General features: G+C 45.8%; 1 protein-coding gene across 16 annotated transcripts in view; it reads right to left on the reverse strand.

Moving 5' to 3' along the window:
- The window catches only part of LOC106574534 (mitogen-activated protein kinase kinase kinase kinase 4), a 45,308-nt gene that overhangs the window by 24,563 nt on the left and 2,321 nt on the right, over positions 1–18,424 (reverse strand). For all 16 annotated transcript variants that reach the window (XM_045697678.1, XM_045697677.1, XM_014150482.2 and 13 more), the window contains exon 3: positions 1,086–1,142. In XM_045697678.1, coding sequence (XP_045553634.1) covers positions 1,086–1,142 — 57 coding nt within the window. The remainder of the gene's footprint in view (positions 1–1,085; positions 1,143–18,424) is intronic.

Below are 18,424 nucleotides of genomic sequence, written 5' to 3' on the forward strand. Positions count from 1 at the left end.
GGCAAGCTTTACACCACTCCAGCCAATGCTTGGCATTGCGCATGGTGATCTTAGGCTTGTGTGCGGCTGCTCGGCCATGGAAACCCATTTCATGAAGCTCCTGATGAACAGTTCTTGTGATCAAGTTGCTTCCAGAGGCAGTTTGGAACTCGTAGTGAATGTTGCAACCGAGGACCAATGATTTTCACATGCTTCAGCACTCCCGTTCTGTGAGCTTGTGTGACTTACTGCTTTGCGGCTGAGTCGTTGTTGCTCCTAGACGTTTCCACTTCACAATAACAGTACTTACAGTTGACCGGGGCAGCTCTAGCAGGGCAGATATTTGACAAACTGACTTGTTGGAAAGGTGGCATCCTATGACGGTTGAAAGTCACTAGGCTCTTCAATAAGCCCATTCTGCTGCCAATTTTTGTCTATGGAGATTGCATGGCTGTGTGCTCAATTTTATACACTGAAATAGCCGAATCCACATACTTTTGTATACACACGTGTGTGTGTGTGTGTGTGTGTGTGTGAATATACACTGTGTGTGTGTGTGTGTGTGTATATATATATATATATATAGACACACACACATATATACACATACGTGTGTGTGTGTGTGTATGTATGTATGTGTATATATATATGTATAAATACACACACACACACACACACACACACACACACACACACACACACACACACACACACACACACACACACACACAGCTAAAATACATCAAGAGCTTGTACTTCCACTAATTGAAGGTAGCATTTTAGATTTTTGAATAGGCGAAGACACTTTCAACAACCCTGGTTAAGGCTCTTGGCGTCAATCTCAATGTAATAACCCTGCAAAACCACCTGACGTGAGGCCAGTTATCCTTTAATCTGAGGCCCAAATAAGACAATGGTCAGCTGATCTGAGACCTGGTTGACAAATAAAACAGGCAGAGCAGGCAGTTTGAAATGTCAAAGGTCATCTCAGCTCAGGACTACACTGTTTCACCAATTGACCAGGCCATGTAACATCCTCCTTGAACAATACACACACACACACACGGTGAGGGGTGGGTTGTTACAGTTAGTCTGAACTTCTTTACCTCTGTGACGTCCATGACCTTGATGGCGGCCAGCTGTCCAGTTTTGACATGTCTCCCCTGTAGAGACGAAGAGAAAAGGAGAAGATAGCAGGTCAGTCATCACGAGGTCAACCGAGGGTAACAGTAATACACTGATCAGCAGGGTTAGGGTTAATAAGTGTGTGCGTGCGCACACACGCCACTTGAACTTGCAAAACATGCCTTCTTACAGTAAATCCCATCTTAGCTATGTACATAGTGGCCTACAGCTGACTAACCGTGAGAGTTGTTTCCATAGACAACCATCATCCCTTTGATTAAGTCCACTGTGTAGCGTCACGTGGCTGGTTAAGCCTAGCATAGATACAGAACAACCACCAGCATCCAAACAGACAGACAATGTCTGGGCTGAACAAACATTCCCACAGTTCTCCTCTCTCCCTCTCAGCAGAGACAGAAATAGTCTCTTACTCTCCCTCAGTCTCAAACCCCTCAAAACAGATAAAAGCTGCTAATAATTATCCGGATAGAAACCAAAATGGGGATTTCCACTACTGTGGGGCTGCAGTGTGTATGATAACAGCCACAGCAGTGTTGTTTTTGATGATAGACAGCTGCTTCTATCTGAACACGACGCGCACACACACACACACACACACGACGACCATCTCTGGACCGTCGCCTATTATGAGTGAACAATCCACAGTCAATTGAAAATACGCATGGTTAATTACAAAAGCCGAGCAACTTATTCTCTCCAGCTACGGATGAGACGAAAGCCTCCATGCCTTTACTCTCTGGACTTAAAATCCTCTCAACTTTGATCCCGGGGCCACTGTCTATAAAAACATCAGTGACATTACTGATCACTCGAGTCCCCGTCGAGACAGGCAAGCCTTTGGTCGAGGTGAAAGGTCACAGGTGCATTGGAGAGGTTCAGTTTTCACCCCCCTGCGGCCCCCCCCAACTCCGTGAGCCCAGAGAACGCAGTCCTTAAAGCATGACGCTTGGGTGACAATCTTTGGAAGAAAATGTTGGTTTTATCGAGAAAACGAAGAGGAATCTCCGTAACATTGTTGGATATGTAGGCCAATTCACTACCCGTGACGTGAATGTATTTTTGTGCCCACTGATTTCTCATGTCTCAGATTCAGGTCATGGGGCAGGGTGGACTAGAAAATAAAGCAGGAAGGAATGTAGGCTATAGACAGGAAGTGGAGGATGATCGATCAACCAATCGGTGTGAGATAAGGCTTCAGGAGGGCCCACATTGCTCCAGCCAGTCCCCTCTCCCATACCAGTCCTAAACTCCCCTCCACTATCACACAACACAAACACTCACCTCACATCACGCCTCATCCTCCAATAACAACCTGCTGGAGCTGAGCTACAGGGGCCTTGTCTGGACACAGCAGGCAGGGAAGGAGCTGACTGAGTCAGGGGCCTTGTCTGGACACAGCAGGCAGGGAAGGAGCTGACTGAGTCAGGGGCCTTGTCTGGACACAGCAGGCAGGGAAGGAGCTGACTGAGTCAGGGGCCTTGTCTGGACACAGCAGGCAGGGAAGGAGCTGACTGAGTCAGGGGCCTTGTCTGGACACAGCAGGCCGGGAAGGAGCTGACTGGAGTCAGGGGCCTTGTCTGAACACAGCAGGCAGGGAAGGAGCTGACTGAGTCAGGGGCCTTGTCTGGACACAGCAGGCAGGGAAGGAGCTGACTGAGTCAGGGGCCTTGTCTGGACACAGCAGGCAGGGAAGGAGCTGACTGAGTCAGGGGCCTTGTCTGAACACAGCAGGCAGGGAAGGAGCTGACTGAGTCAGGGGTCTTTGTGGGCCCCTGGTCTGATACGGTGGCCCTGGAGAGGTAACCTGAAGCTGGGGGGTTATCACTGAACAGGCAGCTTCCAGACACTTCATAAAGCCCCTAACCACAGCCAGATGTGCTGGCCTCTGTCCAATTCTAAAGACCGGAGCTCAGCAGGCGTACATTCAACCTCCCCACTCCTTAGACTATCACCAGAGTTAGACAGATCACACTGACACTATTAGCTAGTAGGCCATTCAACACAGTCTCTCCACACAGCACTGAAACCCTCTCGTCAGTCCTTCTACATTCATCCAGTAAAACCAGAAGCAAATCCCACGCGTTCCCATTCCTTCCTTCTCAAGTCAACGACTCCCTGGAAACACATAAGCCAACTCCCACTAGAGGCGGAGCTTCCCGGAGGAATGACAGAATGCTGAAATCACTTTATGTCATCCTACATGGTAATACGATAGCTCACAGCAACCAGGATTGCTCTAACGGATGGTCATCCATCCATGTTGTTACTGCCATCCATCCATGTTATTATGCCACACACTGCTAAAGCATATAGCCTAGCTGCCATAAAGGTTGGTCCAGCACATCAGAGGCAAGGTAAAGGGAGGTGAGCTGGCTGGTAATGGGGGGCTAATAGCACCAGGGGGGAGGGGTCAGATGAAGATGTAAGGTGACATTTGAGCATGGAGAGAGGGGGGGGTGGGGGGGGGTAGAGGGTAGAGGGGGGTGGGTAGAGGGGGGTGGGTAGAGGGGGTGGGTAGAGGGGGGTAGAGGGGGGTGTGTAGAGGGGGTGGGTAGAGGGGGTGGGTAGAGGGGGGTGGGTAGAGGGGGGTGGGTAGAGGGGGGTGGGTAGAGGGGGGAGGGTAGAGGGGGAGGGGGGTGGGTAGAGGGGGGTACAGGCGTTGGGTGATGAGCTAATCCACTTTAGGGCAGGCAATGTATGGTCTAGGCTACGCAGGCAATGCCTCACACACACACACACACACACACACACACACACACACACACACACACACACACACAGAGAGAGAAATCATAAACACACAGATCAGGAACGTATATTGTTGCCTCAACACAAACCAGATGAGCAGTGGTGAGAGAGAGATGGTCTAGTGAGCAGCAGCACGAGACGACCGAGACAGTGTGTAACTATACTGTATCTACTACACATACCAGGTAACTGACCCTACCTCACTAACAGACCCTGTCTGTACTGTATCTAGTACACATACCAGGTAACTGACCCTACCTCACTAACAGACCCTGTCTGTACTGTATCTACTACACATACCAGGTAACTGACCCTACCTCACTAACAGACCCTGTCTGTACTGTACCTACTACACATACCAGGTAACTGACCCTACCTCACTAACAGACCCTGTCTGTACTGTATCTACTACACATACCAGGTAACTGACCCTACCTCACTAACAGACCCTGTCTGTACTGTATCTACTACACATACCAGGTAACTGACCCTACCTCACTAACAGACCCTGTCTGTACTGTATCTACTACACATACCAGGTAACTGACCCTACCTCACTAACAGACCCTGTCTGTACTGTATCTACTACACATACCAGGTAACTGACCCTACCTCACTAACAGACCCTGTCTGTACTGTATCTACTACACATACCAGGTAACTGACCCTACCTCACTAACAGACCCTGTCTGTACTGTATCTACTACACATACCAGGTAACTGACCCTACCTCACTAACAGACCCTGTCTGTACTGTACCTACTACACATACCAGGTAACTGACCCTACCTCACTAACAGACCCTGTCTGTACTGTACCTACTACACATACCAGGTAACTGACCCTACCTCACTAACAGACCCTGTCTGTACTGTATCTACTACACATACCAGGTAACTGACCCTACCTCACTAACAGACCCCGTCTGTACTGTATCTACTACACATACCAGGTAACTGACCCTACCTCACTAACAGACCCTGTCTGTACTGTATCTACTACACATACCAGGTAACTGACCCACTGCTGACCCTACCTCTTACCAGAACACACTACGGATGGGGGGGGGACAGAGCAGACAAAGACAGGAGGAAAGAGATGGGGGAGAGGTCGTGGTTTACTCCATGGTACAGTATGTAGATGTCTGTGCATTCTCCCATCGGATATAGAGCCACACGTGACAGAGTCCGCGAGAGACTGAAGGAGTTGAGCCACTTTAGGCCAGCAGAGAAGCCAGCCAACGCTGGGCGGGCTGTGAGAGTAGAGACCAGCCAACGCTGGGCGGGCTGTGAGAGTAGAGACCAGCCAACGCTGGGCGGGCTGTGAGAGTAGAGACCAGCCAACGCTGGGCGGGCTGTGAGAGTAGAGACCAGCCAACGCTGGGCGGGCTGTGAGAGTAGAGACCAGCCAACGCTGGGCGGGCTGTGAGAGTAGAGACCAGCCAACGCTGGGCGGGCTGTGAGAGTAGAGACCAGCCAACGCTGGGCGGGCTGTGAGAGTAGAGACCAGCCAACGCTGGGCGGGCTGTGAGAGTAGAGACCAGCCAACGCTGGGCGGGCTGTGAGAGTAGAGACCAGCCAACGCTGGGCGGGCTGTGAGAGTAGAGACCAGCCAACGCTGGGCGGGCTGTGAGAGTAGAGACCAGCCAACGCTGGGCGGGCTGTGAGAGTAGAGACCAGCCAACGCTGGGCGGGCTGTGAGAGTAGAGACCAGCCAACGCTGGGCGGGCTGTGAGAGTAGAGACCAGCCAACGCTGGGCGGGCTGTGAGAGTAGAGACCAGTCAATAATGCAGCTGCTATTGATCACAGTGCAGCTGCTACAGTACCGGCCTCTGAAGAAACACTCCAACAGAAAACATGTTTTCCTTCAGCACTTGGAGAGAAAGGGCTGTGGTCTCAATGGAAGAGGCGAGTATCAGCCATAAAAACTTGAGTTGTGTTCAATAGACTCAAAGTGTGGTCTACTTCACCTGCTTGTTTGCGGATTGAACCGACGAGGTGCTACGTGAGAAACGGGACACCGGAAGGAAAGCCTGTTGAATCTCAGACTGGGCTGCAGCCCCGGATGGGAACGCCGTCGCGTCCGCGAGGGGCTTCTGCGTCTCGCCCCCGTGTGATAACGAGGTGGCTCAACGGGTCGCTCATCACGCACACTTACACACACACAGAGCAGAGTTGTGTTCAGGCAGTGGTGTGGACAGCCCAGGGGCTGTGTGGGTCTTGTGACAGCCATTAGAGCAAGGGCTAGAGCAGGGGGGGAGAAGAGACAAAAGGAGCTGTAGCGGACTGTGTGTGTGTGTGTAGGGAAGACACACACACACAAAGTGTGAGCACATGGTCAGATCAGCCTACCTGAAGCCAAACCAAAAAAATAGTTTTTCAAAATATTAGCTAGGTGGCTAGCTTTTATGAGGCCAGGAAACATATTCCTCACATGCTAGGAATGTATTTCCTCCACCGTTATAATGAAAAGGTGCCTCAGTCCCAAAACACAAGATTTTTGGGAGGAGTACAGATGACGTCGCCCACTGTATGCACTTCCGGTAGGCTGGACGCGTCCAGACTGAGGTGGTCAAGACAAATCTGAATACAATCAGACCAAAGCCACTTTTGTAGACCATCTGTTCAATGCCATCTTTGTATTCTGATCGCAGCAGTCGCATGTCTACACTTACATTACCAGACACACCTAGCGGTCACCGTCAGACAAGGTCTGCCCCTACAGTTACGCTAATCCGTTTGCAACGCCTTTAGCGTTGCTTGCTAGCTACAGAGGTTATCTGGCTAGTTAGCTACAGTAATTATCTACAGCCATCAGATGTTGTGTTATATTTTGCCTATCCCACCGTTTATTGAAAGCATTCTGACATTTGAATACGGCGCAGGAAACGGGAATCTGGACACGGTAGACATTTCTATCTAGACGCATGACGTGTTCAGAATTCATTTTACATTTTACATTTTAGTCATTTAGCAGACGCTCTTATCCAGAGCGACTTACAGTAGTGAATGCATACATTTCATTTTCATTTCATACAATTTTTTATTTTATTTTATTTATTTATTTATTTATTCTTCTTTTTGTACTTGGCCCCCCGTGGGAATCGAACCCACAACCCTGGCGTTGCAAACACCATGCTCTACCAACTGAGCTACGGGGAAGGCTATTCCATGATCAGAACACGAAAAAGCTGCATTAACTGTCAAGTCTAGACATGGCCTCTGTGAAACAGGGTGAGACCCTGGCCCCCGTCACAGAGTGGGTGACACGTTCAACACCAGACCAGCTGATTGGTCCCAGAGGGATAGGCTTCAATGGCTGTGCACTCAAATGGAATTGATGTTTAAGGTGTCCAGCGTAGTACCAAATACCAATACTACCTTGCTAGATCAGAGATTAAAATGGGCGATCTGTGATCATTTTGTACCCGAGAGGGTAATAGGAGCTAGTCTACAATCTGTGCAGACACCATGGGGTTAACCCACTGAGACATGCCTACTGCCTATGGCCCTCCACTCCCATTCCCAGCATACTAACCTACAATTGTGCCTCCACCAACTGTGGAAGGCTAGGCTATAAATAGTGGTTAACCCACAGCTAGCACCATTTAACTGAGCAGGCCGGTTAGCTTCCTGCTGCATAGCGCACATTAACAGGCCTGTGTACTACAGCTCAACACTGCTGCTTGGAGCACCTCACAGAGACATGTTTCCAAAGCTACCCACACCTACAGGTGTTACCTAAATATAGATCTGTTTATAGGAGAATGAATGTTCAAGAGGATCTTTAACTTTTCTTCATACTGGTTCCATTTTGGTCCCTCGCCCATAACACTTTGGGGTTTAACAGATCTGACCGAAAAAACTATTAGCGGACTGGGAGGATCTGGGTACACCAAATGGCCTAGTGGATGTAACAAGGAGCCGAAATGGACCCCGGGCCAGCATCATCCCCGCCGCTTCGCTCCGATGCTACCCCCAACTCCTCCTACTGGGTTGGCCAGCCAGCCTTTATCGTGCCGAGTCCTCCCAGCAATACACAGTTTGTCCTGGGAGGTAGTGCAGAGCGATTAACCAAAATGACAATTATTTTTTTTAGCTTTTTAAACAATTAATTGACCGACGTCAGTTCAATTATTTGAGTTCCATTTATTTATTTTTTTGAGCTCAATGCAGTTTCTCTGGAGATAAATCAGATCTTGCCTGAATGTGCGATGTAGTAGGTGGCAAATATTCTACATACAGTACCAGTCAAAAGTTTGGACACACCTACTCATTAAAGGGTTTTTCTTTATTTGTACTATGTTCTACATTGTAGAATAATAGTGAAGACATCAAAACTATGAAATAACACATATGGAAATCATGTAGTAACCAAAAAGTGTTAAACAAATCAAAATATATTTTACATTCTTCAAAGTAGCCACCCTTTGCCTTGACAGCTTTGCACACTCTTGGCATTCTCTTAACCAGCTTCATGAGGTAGTCACCTGGAATACATTTCAATTAACTGGTGTGCCTTGTTAAAAGTTAATTTGTGGAATTTCTTTCCTTCTTAATGCATTTGAGCCAATCAGTTGTTGTGACAAGGTAGGGGGGTATACAGAAGATAGGGCTATTTGGTAAAAGATCAAGTCCATATGTGACTGACCGCCTTGATTCGGCCTTGTGTAGCAACATTTGAAATTGTAGTGGCACAAAGCTGAGGCACAGAGATACACAGCGGTATATCATACACGGCATTTGAGGAACAATGGGAAAATACTTCTGCTTTGAAAGTTGATAAGCTTCTAACTTCACTTTGGAGAAAAAGGCCTTTGAATGTTTTGGTACCTGCTGGAGAGCTTTGTCTACACCCATTCTGCATCGTTCACACCCTCTTAAGCTTCAGCCCCACCCATCTCTCCAAGGATTGATCTGAGCATTCTGTCCTAACAACAGTCAAGCTAACCGGCTAACATGAGAGAACCGTTCACTGACCATTTTACTCGCCCTAACAGAGCTGGTTTGGCTGTTTTTATGTCATCCAGAGCGTTGGTGACTGCAACTGTGCTGCTGGCAACAATTTACGCTTTTTTGCCAACGTTTACTGACACCGGCCAAATTAAAACCGGTGTAAGGCGTTCTTAACCTGTTGGGGATAGGGGGCAGTATTTGCACGGCCGGATAAAAAACACGTACCCGATTTAATCTGGTTACTACTCCTGCCCAGTAACTAGAATATGCATATAATTAATAGATTTGGATAGAAAACACTCCAAAGTTTATAAAACTGTTTGAATTGTGTCTGTGAGTATAACAGAACTCATATGGCAGTCAAAACCCTGAGACAAATCCTAACAGGAAATGGAAATCTGATGTGTGGAATCACTTCAAGCCTTTGCCATTGAAACACACAGGGACTTAATCATTTAGCACTTCCTAAGGCTTCCACTAGATGTCAACAGTCTTTACAAAGTGGTTTGAGTCTTCTATGGTAGAAACTGACCCAAAGAGAGGCTTGGGAAGTTGGTCACAGGGGGAGGGCTATTACTACTATGACGCGGGCGCCCATGGGAACCATTTTGTTCCGAAACGTTTAGTAAGACAATGCAATCGTCCGCCTTGAATATTATTGAAGCTCTGGTTGAAAAAGGCCCTAAAGATTTATGTCATACAACGTTTGACATGTTTGAACGAACGTAAATATATATTTTTTGCACATTCGTGACGACAAGTCCCGCGCGCTTCAGTACATTATGAGTAGCCTTCGGAACGCGCTAACAAGAAGGAGCTATTGGGACATACTATTAACTTTTTCGAACAAAACTACATTTGTTGTGGACCTGGGATTCCTGGAAGTGCCTTCTGATGAAGATAATCAAAAGGTAAGGGAATATTTACAATAGTATTTTTGATTTTAGATGGTTCCAAGATGGCGCCAACATGTATCGCCTAGCCTATTTTTCTGAGCATACCACGTCGTTTATTGCAAAGTGTGATTTCCCAGTAAAGTTCTTTTTAAATCTGGCAAAGCGGTTGCATTCACGAGATGTTAATCTATAATTCTTTGAATGACATTATTAAATTTTAACAATGTTTTCGAATAGTAATTTTGTAAATTGTAGCGCTGATCCACCGGAAGCATTTGAGGGAAAATATTTTCTGAACGTCACGCGCTGATGTAAAATGCTGTTTTTATATACAAATATGAACTTTATCGAACAAAAAATGCATGTATTGTGTAACATGATGTCCTAGGAGTGTCATCTGATGAAGATTGTCAAAGGTTAGTGCTGCATTTAGCTGTGTTTTGGGTATTTGTGATCCATCTAGTTGCTTTGAAAATGGCAGTGTGATTTTTTTTGGCAGGGTACTCTCCTAACATAATCTAATGTTTTGCTTTTGCTGTAAAGCCTTTTTGAAATCGGACAACGTGGTTCGATTCAGGAGAGGTGTATCTATAAAATGGTGTAAAATAATCATATGTTTGAGAAATTGAAGTTATAGCATTTATGAGGTTTTGTATTTCGCGCGACGCGATTCCACTTTGCCCAGACAGGTTAAAATTCATCAGTTATTCTGCGCTCTCACACACAGATGAGAGTGCTCTGAAATCAGAGTAGATAGCCAGAGCAAATTTTTGATAAAAAAATATTTTTAAAAGTTTACATTCAAATGGCACTCCTGTGAAGTAGTGGCGCACAACATAAGCCTAGTTTCCTGAAACAAGTCACATATTATGGCAAGAACAACTCAAATAAGCGAAGAGAAACGACAGCTCATCATTACTTTAAGACATGAAGGTCAGTCAATCTGAAAAATGTGAACTTTTACAATTTCTTCAAGTGCAGTTGCAAAAACCATCAAGCTCTGTGATGAAACTGGCTCTCATGAGGACCGGAACAGGAAAGGAAGACCCAGAGTTACCTCTGCTGCAGGGGATAAGTTCATTACAGTTACCAGCCTCAGAAATGAGCAGTTATCTGCACCTCAGATTGCAGCCCAAATAAAAGCTTCACAGAGTTCTTGTAACAGACAGATCAACCTCAACTGTTCAGAGGAGACTGTGTGAAATCAGGCCTTCATGGTTGAATTGCTGCAAAGAAACCACTACTAAAAAGGACCAACAAGAAGAAGAGACTTGCTTGGGCCAAGAAACAGGAGCAGTAGACATTAGACCGGGGGAAATCTGTCCTTCTGAGAGTTCGAATGAGATTTTTGGTTCCAACCGCCGTGTCTTTGTGAGACGCAGAGTTGGTGAACGGATGATCTCCGCATGTGTGGTTCCCACCATGAAGAACGGTAGTGGTGGTATGATGGTGCTTGCTTCTTAACTAACTTGCCTAGTTAAATAAAGGTAAAAAATTAAATAAAATTCTGCAGCGATCTCCCATCTGGTCTGCGCTTAGTGGGACTCTCCTTTGTTTTTCAACAGGAAAATTACCCTCCAAGCTGTGTAAGGGCTATTTGACCAAGAAGGAGTGTGACGGAGTGCTGCATCAGATGACCTGGCCTCCACAATCACCGACCTCAACCAATTGAGATGAGTTGACAGCAGAGTGAAGGAAAAACAGCCAGCAAGTGCTCAGCATGTGGGAACTCCTTCAAGACTGTTGTAAAAGCCTTCCAGGTGACTACCTCATGAAATTGGTTGAGAGAATGCCAAGGTTGTGCAAAGCAGTCATCAAGGCAAAGGGTGGCTACTTTGAAGAATCTCAAATATAAAATATATTTTGATTTGTTTAACACTTTTTTGGTTACTACATGATTCCATATGTGATTATTTCATAGTTGATGTCTTCACTATTATTCTACAATGTAGAAAATAGTACAAAAGAAAAATCCTTTAATGAGTAGGCCTTCCTAAAATTTTGACTGGTGCTGTAGTTTTTGGGGAGAAAGCGTGTTAATTAACTACAATGACCATAATCCATTGCGCTCCTACTAGTCCGGTCTTTTTTGGCACTGAGATGGAGAGAAGAATCTCTGAAAATACATGATCTAAGAGATTGATAGTTAATACTAAGCAGTCATAAAAGTATGCCTTCTCAGAGATGACTTGGAATTAAATAGTAGTCATCAAATAAAACAAATGTCATGAAATTGTATTCATTGTTCTGTGTTACATCTATCAACCCACATAATGCAAAGCGCATTTGATGTCCACCCAAAAAAGATTACACCGAAAACAGTGATTATTTCTAAATAATCGAACCAAAAACTCTCAAGTGGTACAGAGAGGAGAGATGAGGAGGAGGAAAAGACAGGGAGGGGCAGAGACTGGGGATGTCTAGACGATTAGGAGGCAGACAGGTGTGCTTGCATCAGTGTTGCATCATCCGTCACTTCTCCTTTGTTTAGCCCATCTACATCCTTTAATGGCAGGGTTTCTAAACTCAGTCCCCCCCATGGTGCATGTTTTGGTTTTTCCCTAAGCACTACACAGCTGATTCAAATAACCAACCATCATCAAACTTTGATTATTTGAATCAGCTGTGTAGTGCCTGGGAAAAACCAAAACATGCACCAAGGGGGGGGGCTCAGGACCGAGTTTAGAAACCTTGCTCTATGGTGATGTCATGGGTTCAGGTCCTGGGAAGTTTGTCTTTCATTCGTGGAAAAATAAAGCTCCGTTGAATGATCTTCATCCTTAAGTCTCCAATATTAAAGACAGCTTAAAGTGAGGAAATTCAAATCTCAACTACAAGTTTCTGATGCCATTTTAGGACAGATGAAATGTTAAAGCAAAGCCAGTATAAAGGCTATAGCCCAAATACAATATGGAAGCTAGCCCAGTATGGGTCCTATATAGCGTTACTGCCACAGAGGGTTTGATGCTGCTCATGACCTATGACCTTTCCTCTGTACCTGCAGGGGGGGTTACATGTGGCCTCTGTCACAGAGACATGGCACCGTGTCAAACAGAGTGTTGGAACCAGTGACCCTCAGTGGCACCTTACAATCACAGAACTGGGCCAAGCTATTTAAAGCTGCAGCAGTCCCCTCACCCTGGGTCCACAAAAACCTGCCAAGTCCTTCCCCTGGCAAAGCAGACATGGGCGAGAGAGCGAAAGAGTGGGGGAGAGAGACTGGTAGGGGGATGATTTGAGGTTATGAGCAAGCAGGAGAAGTAAAATGGTTTACCCACAGGTAAAAAGAAAGAAGGGGGCAAGAGAAGGGAGAGAGGGGGAAGGAAAACAATGGAGTGCAAAAGAGTGAGGTCACAGGAGCTGCCAGCACCACAGGACTGTGGGTATATTCTCCCAGCATCCCTGTAGATTGGGCTGACATGGACTGCAGAGCAGAAGCCGGTGGGCGGTGAGGGAAGAGAAAGAGGCATGATGTTTAAGAGAGGTTGGCACATCATAGGGATTAGAGCGCCAGGGCACCACCAGCCCTGCAGGCCTGACAGACAGAGTGGCTGGCTAACTAGGTCTATATATGGCCATTCTGTACAGCCCAGCAGAGGGAATCCTCCCCCACATACCACGCACCAAGGGAGAACTTAATGAATTCTTCAGGTTTTGTTTTTATCGCTATCATTTTCTCTTCACAGACGCACCGGAGGGCTCTCCATCCCATCTCTCAGTGCCAGCTGGTCTGGAGCCAAAGAAGAGATCAGACTGATCTGAGAATCCCATTGTGGAGTCAGTCAGTGCAGGAAGAGGCTTTTCAGGGGTATAGAAATAGCATACAACTTCAGCCTACCACCACAATGGGACTAGGAGGTCATGGCCTGTGTAGTTGTAGGCAAAATGTTTTTATTTTTTTTAAATGGATGGTGGTAATATGAAAACACTGCAAATCCAACAACTAACTGTATTGAGACGTAGGACTACTTGATACAGTCTGGATCAACTTACAAAGCTGTGCACATCTGAGACCAGCATGGACACTGATGACTGTCTCCTTAATGAGACAATGGCCAATTGTTCAGTGGCTGGGGGAGCGCCATGAAGACACCGGATGCTGAAGATGGGCTTGGCTGGGGAGGAAGAACCACTGCCACTTCGTGGGTATTGAGAAGAGGACTGAGTTCCCACAAACACTACGTCAATGACGTTCAGGGAGATTGTAGTGCTGCAGCAAGCCATTACCCCCAAGCATGTATTTCGCCTCCCTCCTATTTCAATGCTTTTAGTGCAATTGGGACTCGTACCAGAGTTTATCATAAGCAATTAATTAAGAAATGTTGAGAGCCAGAAGGAGGGGGGCGTTGGCAGTAAGATTTGAAATAGAACAATGTGATTGGGGGAAATAGCCTAAGCCATTGCATCCACAGTGTAACATAGCAGCCAGCAGCAGCACCACATTGCCCATTTTGAGAAGGGTCCTCCTGTAAAAATTTAAGTGAGAACCGGTATCTACTAGCTTTCATTCCAGTGCAAGGTGAGAATTAGGGATGTTAATGTTGAACCTCTGTTGAACCTCTGTTGAACCTCTGTTGAACCTCAAAAAGCTGGTACTGGACTGTAACGTGTGGTTTTAGAACGTTTTTGAGATGGCTACTATTAAAAAAAAAGAGCTACTATTTTTATTTCTCAATCTCAACTCGTAATTCAAGCTCACTTGCATAGGCTATAGTCAATGGTAGGCAGGCTATCAATGCGTCACCAATCACCTTGCAACGTGAGCGTCAGGCAGTATAATTGTTTGAAACCTAAACGTTTTACTTTACTTCAAATAATGAGGCATGTCTTAGCTTACTTCAAAGTAATCCAACCAAAATTGGAGGCACATTATTTTTCTTAAACGACTTCCTCATGCCACTTACCATAATTTCTCGACTGTTCTATTGGTTTTTATATAAACTTTTTTGTCCACAAGCCTAAGGCACAATTGCAGTCATATTACCAACAAATCCTAGTAGATTCCCAAAAATGTCTAAGGGAGTTTTCACAGTTTGAGTCAGTATTTGTTACATTGTATTTTTTCCCCATTTGGTCTGGTTGGTTTCACATTGCACAACAAAACCACTTCTCCATGCAAGTCATACGTTTATTTGACAAATATGCTCACGTTAAATCCATTTATGAGTATCCTGACACATCACTTGTGTCCAAATCTTCATATTACTTTTGCTTTGGTATTCCAACAACATGTGGGAGAACAGCCACTAACTGCAACCTGAATAGTCTATATTCAGTAACCTAGATCCCCGGTATAGCCCTCGTCTCCCCTAACCTGCATCAGATGTGTTCAGAAATGCGCTGCTACTCACAAATGTTTCAGAGATGTCAAGTTACGATGTCAAACAACCAATAATGCGTGACTCTGGTTTCCTGCGTTTGGTCCGGACTGCACTCTCACCTGCAGCGAACCGTACCAACGTACAAATTGAATCAGACCGAAATCACCCTTTTAGAGAGAACCATGGTGCATTGTTTAGTACGGATAAAGTCCACAGCAGTCCAAACGAACCGACCTAAATAAGTAAACCAACTAAGGGGGTAAATGCACCAGTTTGGAAAAAAACACACCAAACCAATTTAGTGTGAAAGCCCCCTTAGTTTCTAACTGAGATTGTCATCTGTGTCACATATGGAAGTGCTCGCAATAGGCGAGCTGTTTACAACTGTTTTCCAACAAATTACATTTTGGCAAAAGATGGAAAATGACGATTTATTTAATAGCTGCTTCATTACAGGAGTTGTGTGTTCAATAATAGGCTATAGCCTTTTGACTGTAAGACGATAGGCTTGCTATTGTTGCATGTGTCCATTAAGCTCCTAATGAAAAATGTCCTTCCTTGTATGCATACATAGTAGGCTACTTTCTGTTGAAAAAAATCTACCGTTTGTTGACAGGTTAATGAGGGTGGGTTAGTCGGCAGCAATATTTACATCCCTAGTGAGCATATAAAATGATGTCCCCCTTCCCTTGACTGTCCCACCCACATATTGATAGTTAGATAAGACTTCAAAAAGGTCATTCAGCTGGTTGGCCAAGTCAATCTAAACCCCCGAGCTACCACTGAGCTTAACAGTAAGTTCTAAACCCCCGAGCTACCACTGAGCTTAACAGTAAGATCTAAACCCCCGAGCTACCACTGAGCTTAACAGTAAGATCTAAACCCCCGAGCTACCACTGAGCTTAACAGTAAGATCTAAACCCCCGAGCTACCACTGAGCTTAACAGTAAGTTCTAAACCCCCGAGCTACCACTGAGCTTAACAGTAAGATCTAAACCCCCGAGCTACCACTGAGCTTAACAGTAAGATCTAAACCTGGCACTAGCCCCAGGCAACAATCACTGCCACCTTGCCTCTGCTGCTGTGATTGGCTGCAGGCATTTGAATCCAGAAGAGCCACATCGTGCAGCACGGGGCTGTGATATGGCATTTCAGTTCTTAGAGCGCCTGCAACCCGCTTCTGTCAAAAGCTCCAAAATGAAAAGGTCACTCAGTGAGGTACTGTATGTCATCTGGGCTAGCTGCATCAAACAGGCTGTGGCGACTGGGTCGGAGACAAACAGTGTCACAAAAACATACCTACAAGGCAAACAGTTTGAAAACCAAAATAACAAACAGAAGGGACAGAGATAAGGTAGGCCCAAAAAAAAGTCAGCGTTTCAAAACTGTAATTGAATGGAAGAAATTGGCTTGGGCCTTCAGAATAGAAGAAATAGACTGTGCTTGGCTGTCTTATTGTGAGAGGTTTGATTGGGTGAAAAACTACTTTGCAAAGAAGAAGAAAAAGGCTCACAGAAAGAGATAGAAAGTTGTATTTCCAGAACAGGGCTAGTTGATTATTCAGCATTTGAGACCCGACTGATGAACACATCCTTTCTGTGGGTCTGGTGGTGGTTCCCAAAGAGAGCCAGAGACAAAACCAGCTTTGTAATGAAGCTGCCTGGCCATGCAGGCTCTGTCTGGGGCCCAGGACAGCTGCTCCTCCTCCTCCAGTTCCAGCTAGCGCCCCTCATTCAGACCTAGCATTGGTGTCAGGCAGCTGATGGAGGTAGGAAAGAAAACACTATATATACACACAAAAGTATGTGGACAACCTTTCAAAAATTAGTGGATTTGTCCATTTCAGCCACACCAGTTGCTGACAGATATATATAATCAAGCACATATCCATGCAATCTCCATAGGTAAAAAAAAAAACTGTCATTCTACTACCCTTACTGAAGAGCTCAGGTGACTTTCAACATGGCACCATCATAGGATGCCACCTTTCCAACAAGTTAGTTTGTCAAATTTCTGCCCTGCTAAAGCTACCCCAGTCAACTGTAAGTGCTGTTATTGTTAAGTGGAAATGTCAAGGCGAAACAACAGCTCAAGCCACAAAGTGGTAGGCCACACAATCTCACAGAACGGGACCGCCGAGTGCGGAAGTGCGTAAAAATTGTCGGCCCTCAGTTGCAACATTCACTATGGTGTTCCAAACTGCCTCTATGAGCAACGTCAGCACAAGAACTGTTCGTTGGGAGCGTCAAGAAATGGGTTTCCATGGCCGAGCAGCCACCCACAAGGCTAAGATCACCATGCGCAATGCCAAGTGTTGGCTGGAGTGGTGTAAAGCTTGCCGCCATTGGAGCAGTGGAAACACGTTCTCTGGAGTGATGAATCACGCTTCACCATCTGGCAGTCTGACGGACAAATCTGGGTTTGGCCGATGCCAGGAGAACGCTACCTACCCTAATGCAGTGCCAACTGTAAAGTTTGGTGGAAGAGGAAAAACGGTCTGGGGGTGTTTTTCATAGTTCGGGCTAGGCCCCTTAGTTCCAGTGAAGGGAAATCTTAACACTACAGCATACAATGACATTCTAGACAATCATGTGCTTCCAACTTTGTGGCAACAGTTTGGGGGAGGCCCTTTCCTGTTTCAGCATGACAATGCCACCGTGCACAAAGCGAGGTCCATACAGAAATGGTTGGTTGAGATCGGTGGGATCAATTGGAACGCCGACTGCGAGCCAAACTTAAATCACCCATCATCAGTGCCCAACATCACTAATGCTCCTGTTGGTGAATGATAGCAAGTCCCCGCAGCAATGTTCCAACATCTAGTGGAAAGTCTTCCCAGAAGAGTGGAGGCTGTTATAGCAGCAAACGGGGTATCAACTCCATATTAATGACCATGATTTTGCAACGAAAGATATTCAACGCACAGGTGTCCATATACTTTTGGTCATGTAGTGTACATAACTGGGCTACATATTAGCCTAGTTTATAACGTGCAGTTCACAGTACAGTCTCACTAGAGGAAGGGGAATAATTAATTGAAACAAACTGCCTTTATTTGGCATGACAATTATGTAGGTTAGAAGTTGGCATACAGTAAACCTCGGACATCCAATGGCTTTGGGTCCGTCTGTTGTGAAAATGTACAGCAAACCAGAGCATGCAGACCTAACTGTCTGCAGAATAGAAAATGAAGACGTATGAATTTCAGGACGAAAACTATTACCCCCTGGTTCTCCATCTTTCAAATCAGCTGCCACAGACAAGTTGGCTTTACTTGGAATCATTAGACCAAGGATGTCCTCCATTTTGTGGAACGAAACAGGCACATACACAGCCAGCCCGGGGCCCTTTTGCAGGACGTCCATTCTATTCCATGCA

This window comes from Salmo salar, chromosome ssa16, assembly GCF_905237065.1.
Source record: "Salmo salar chromosome ssa16, Ssal_v3.1, whole genome shotgun sequence".
In the NCBI taxonomy this organism is placed as follows: domain Eukaryota; kingdom Metazoa; phylum Chordata; class Actinopteri; order Salmoniformes; family Salmonidae; genus Salmo; species Salmo salar.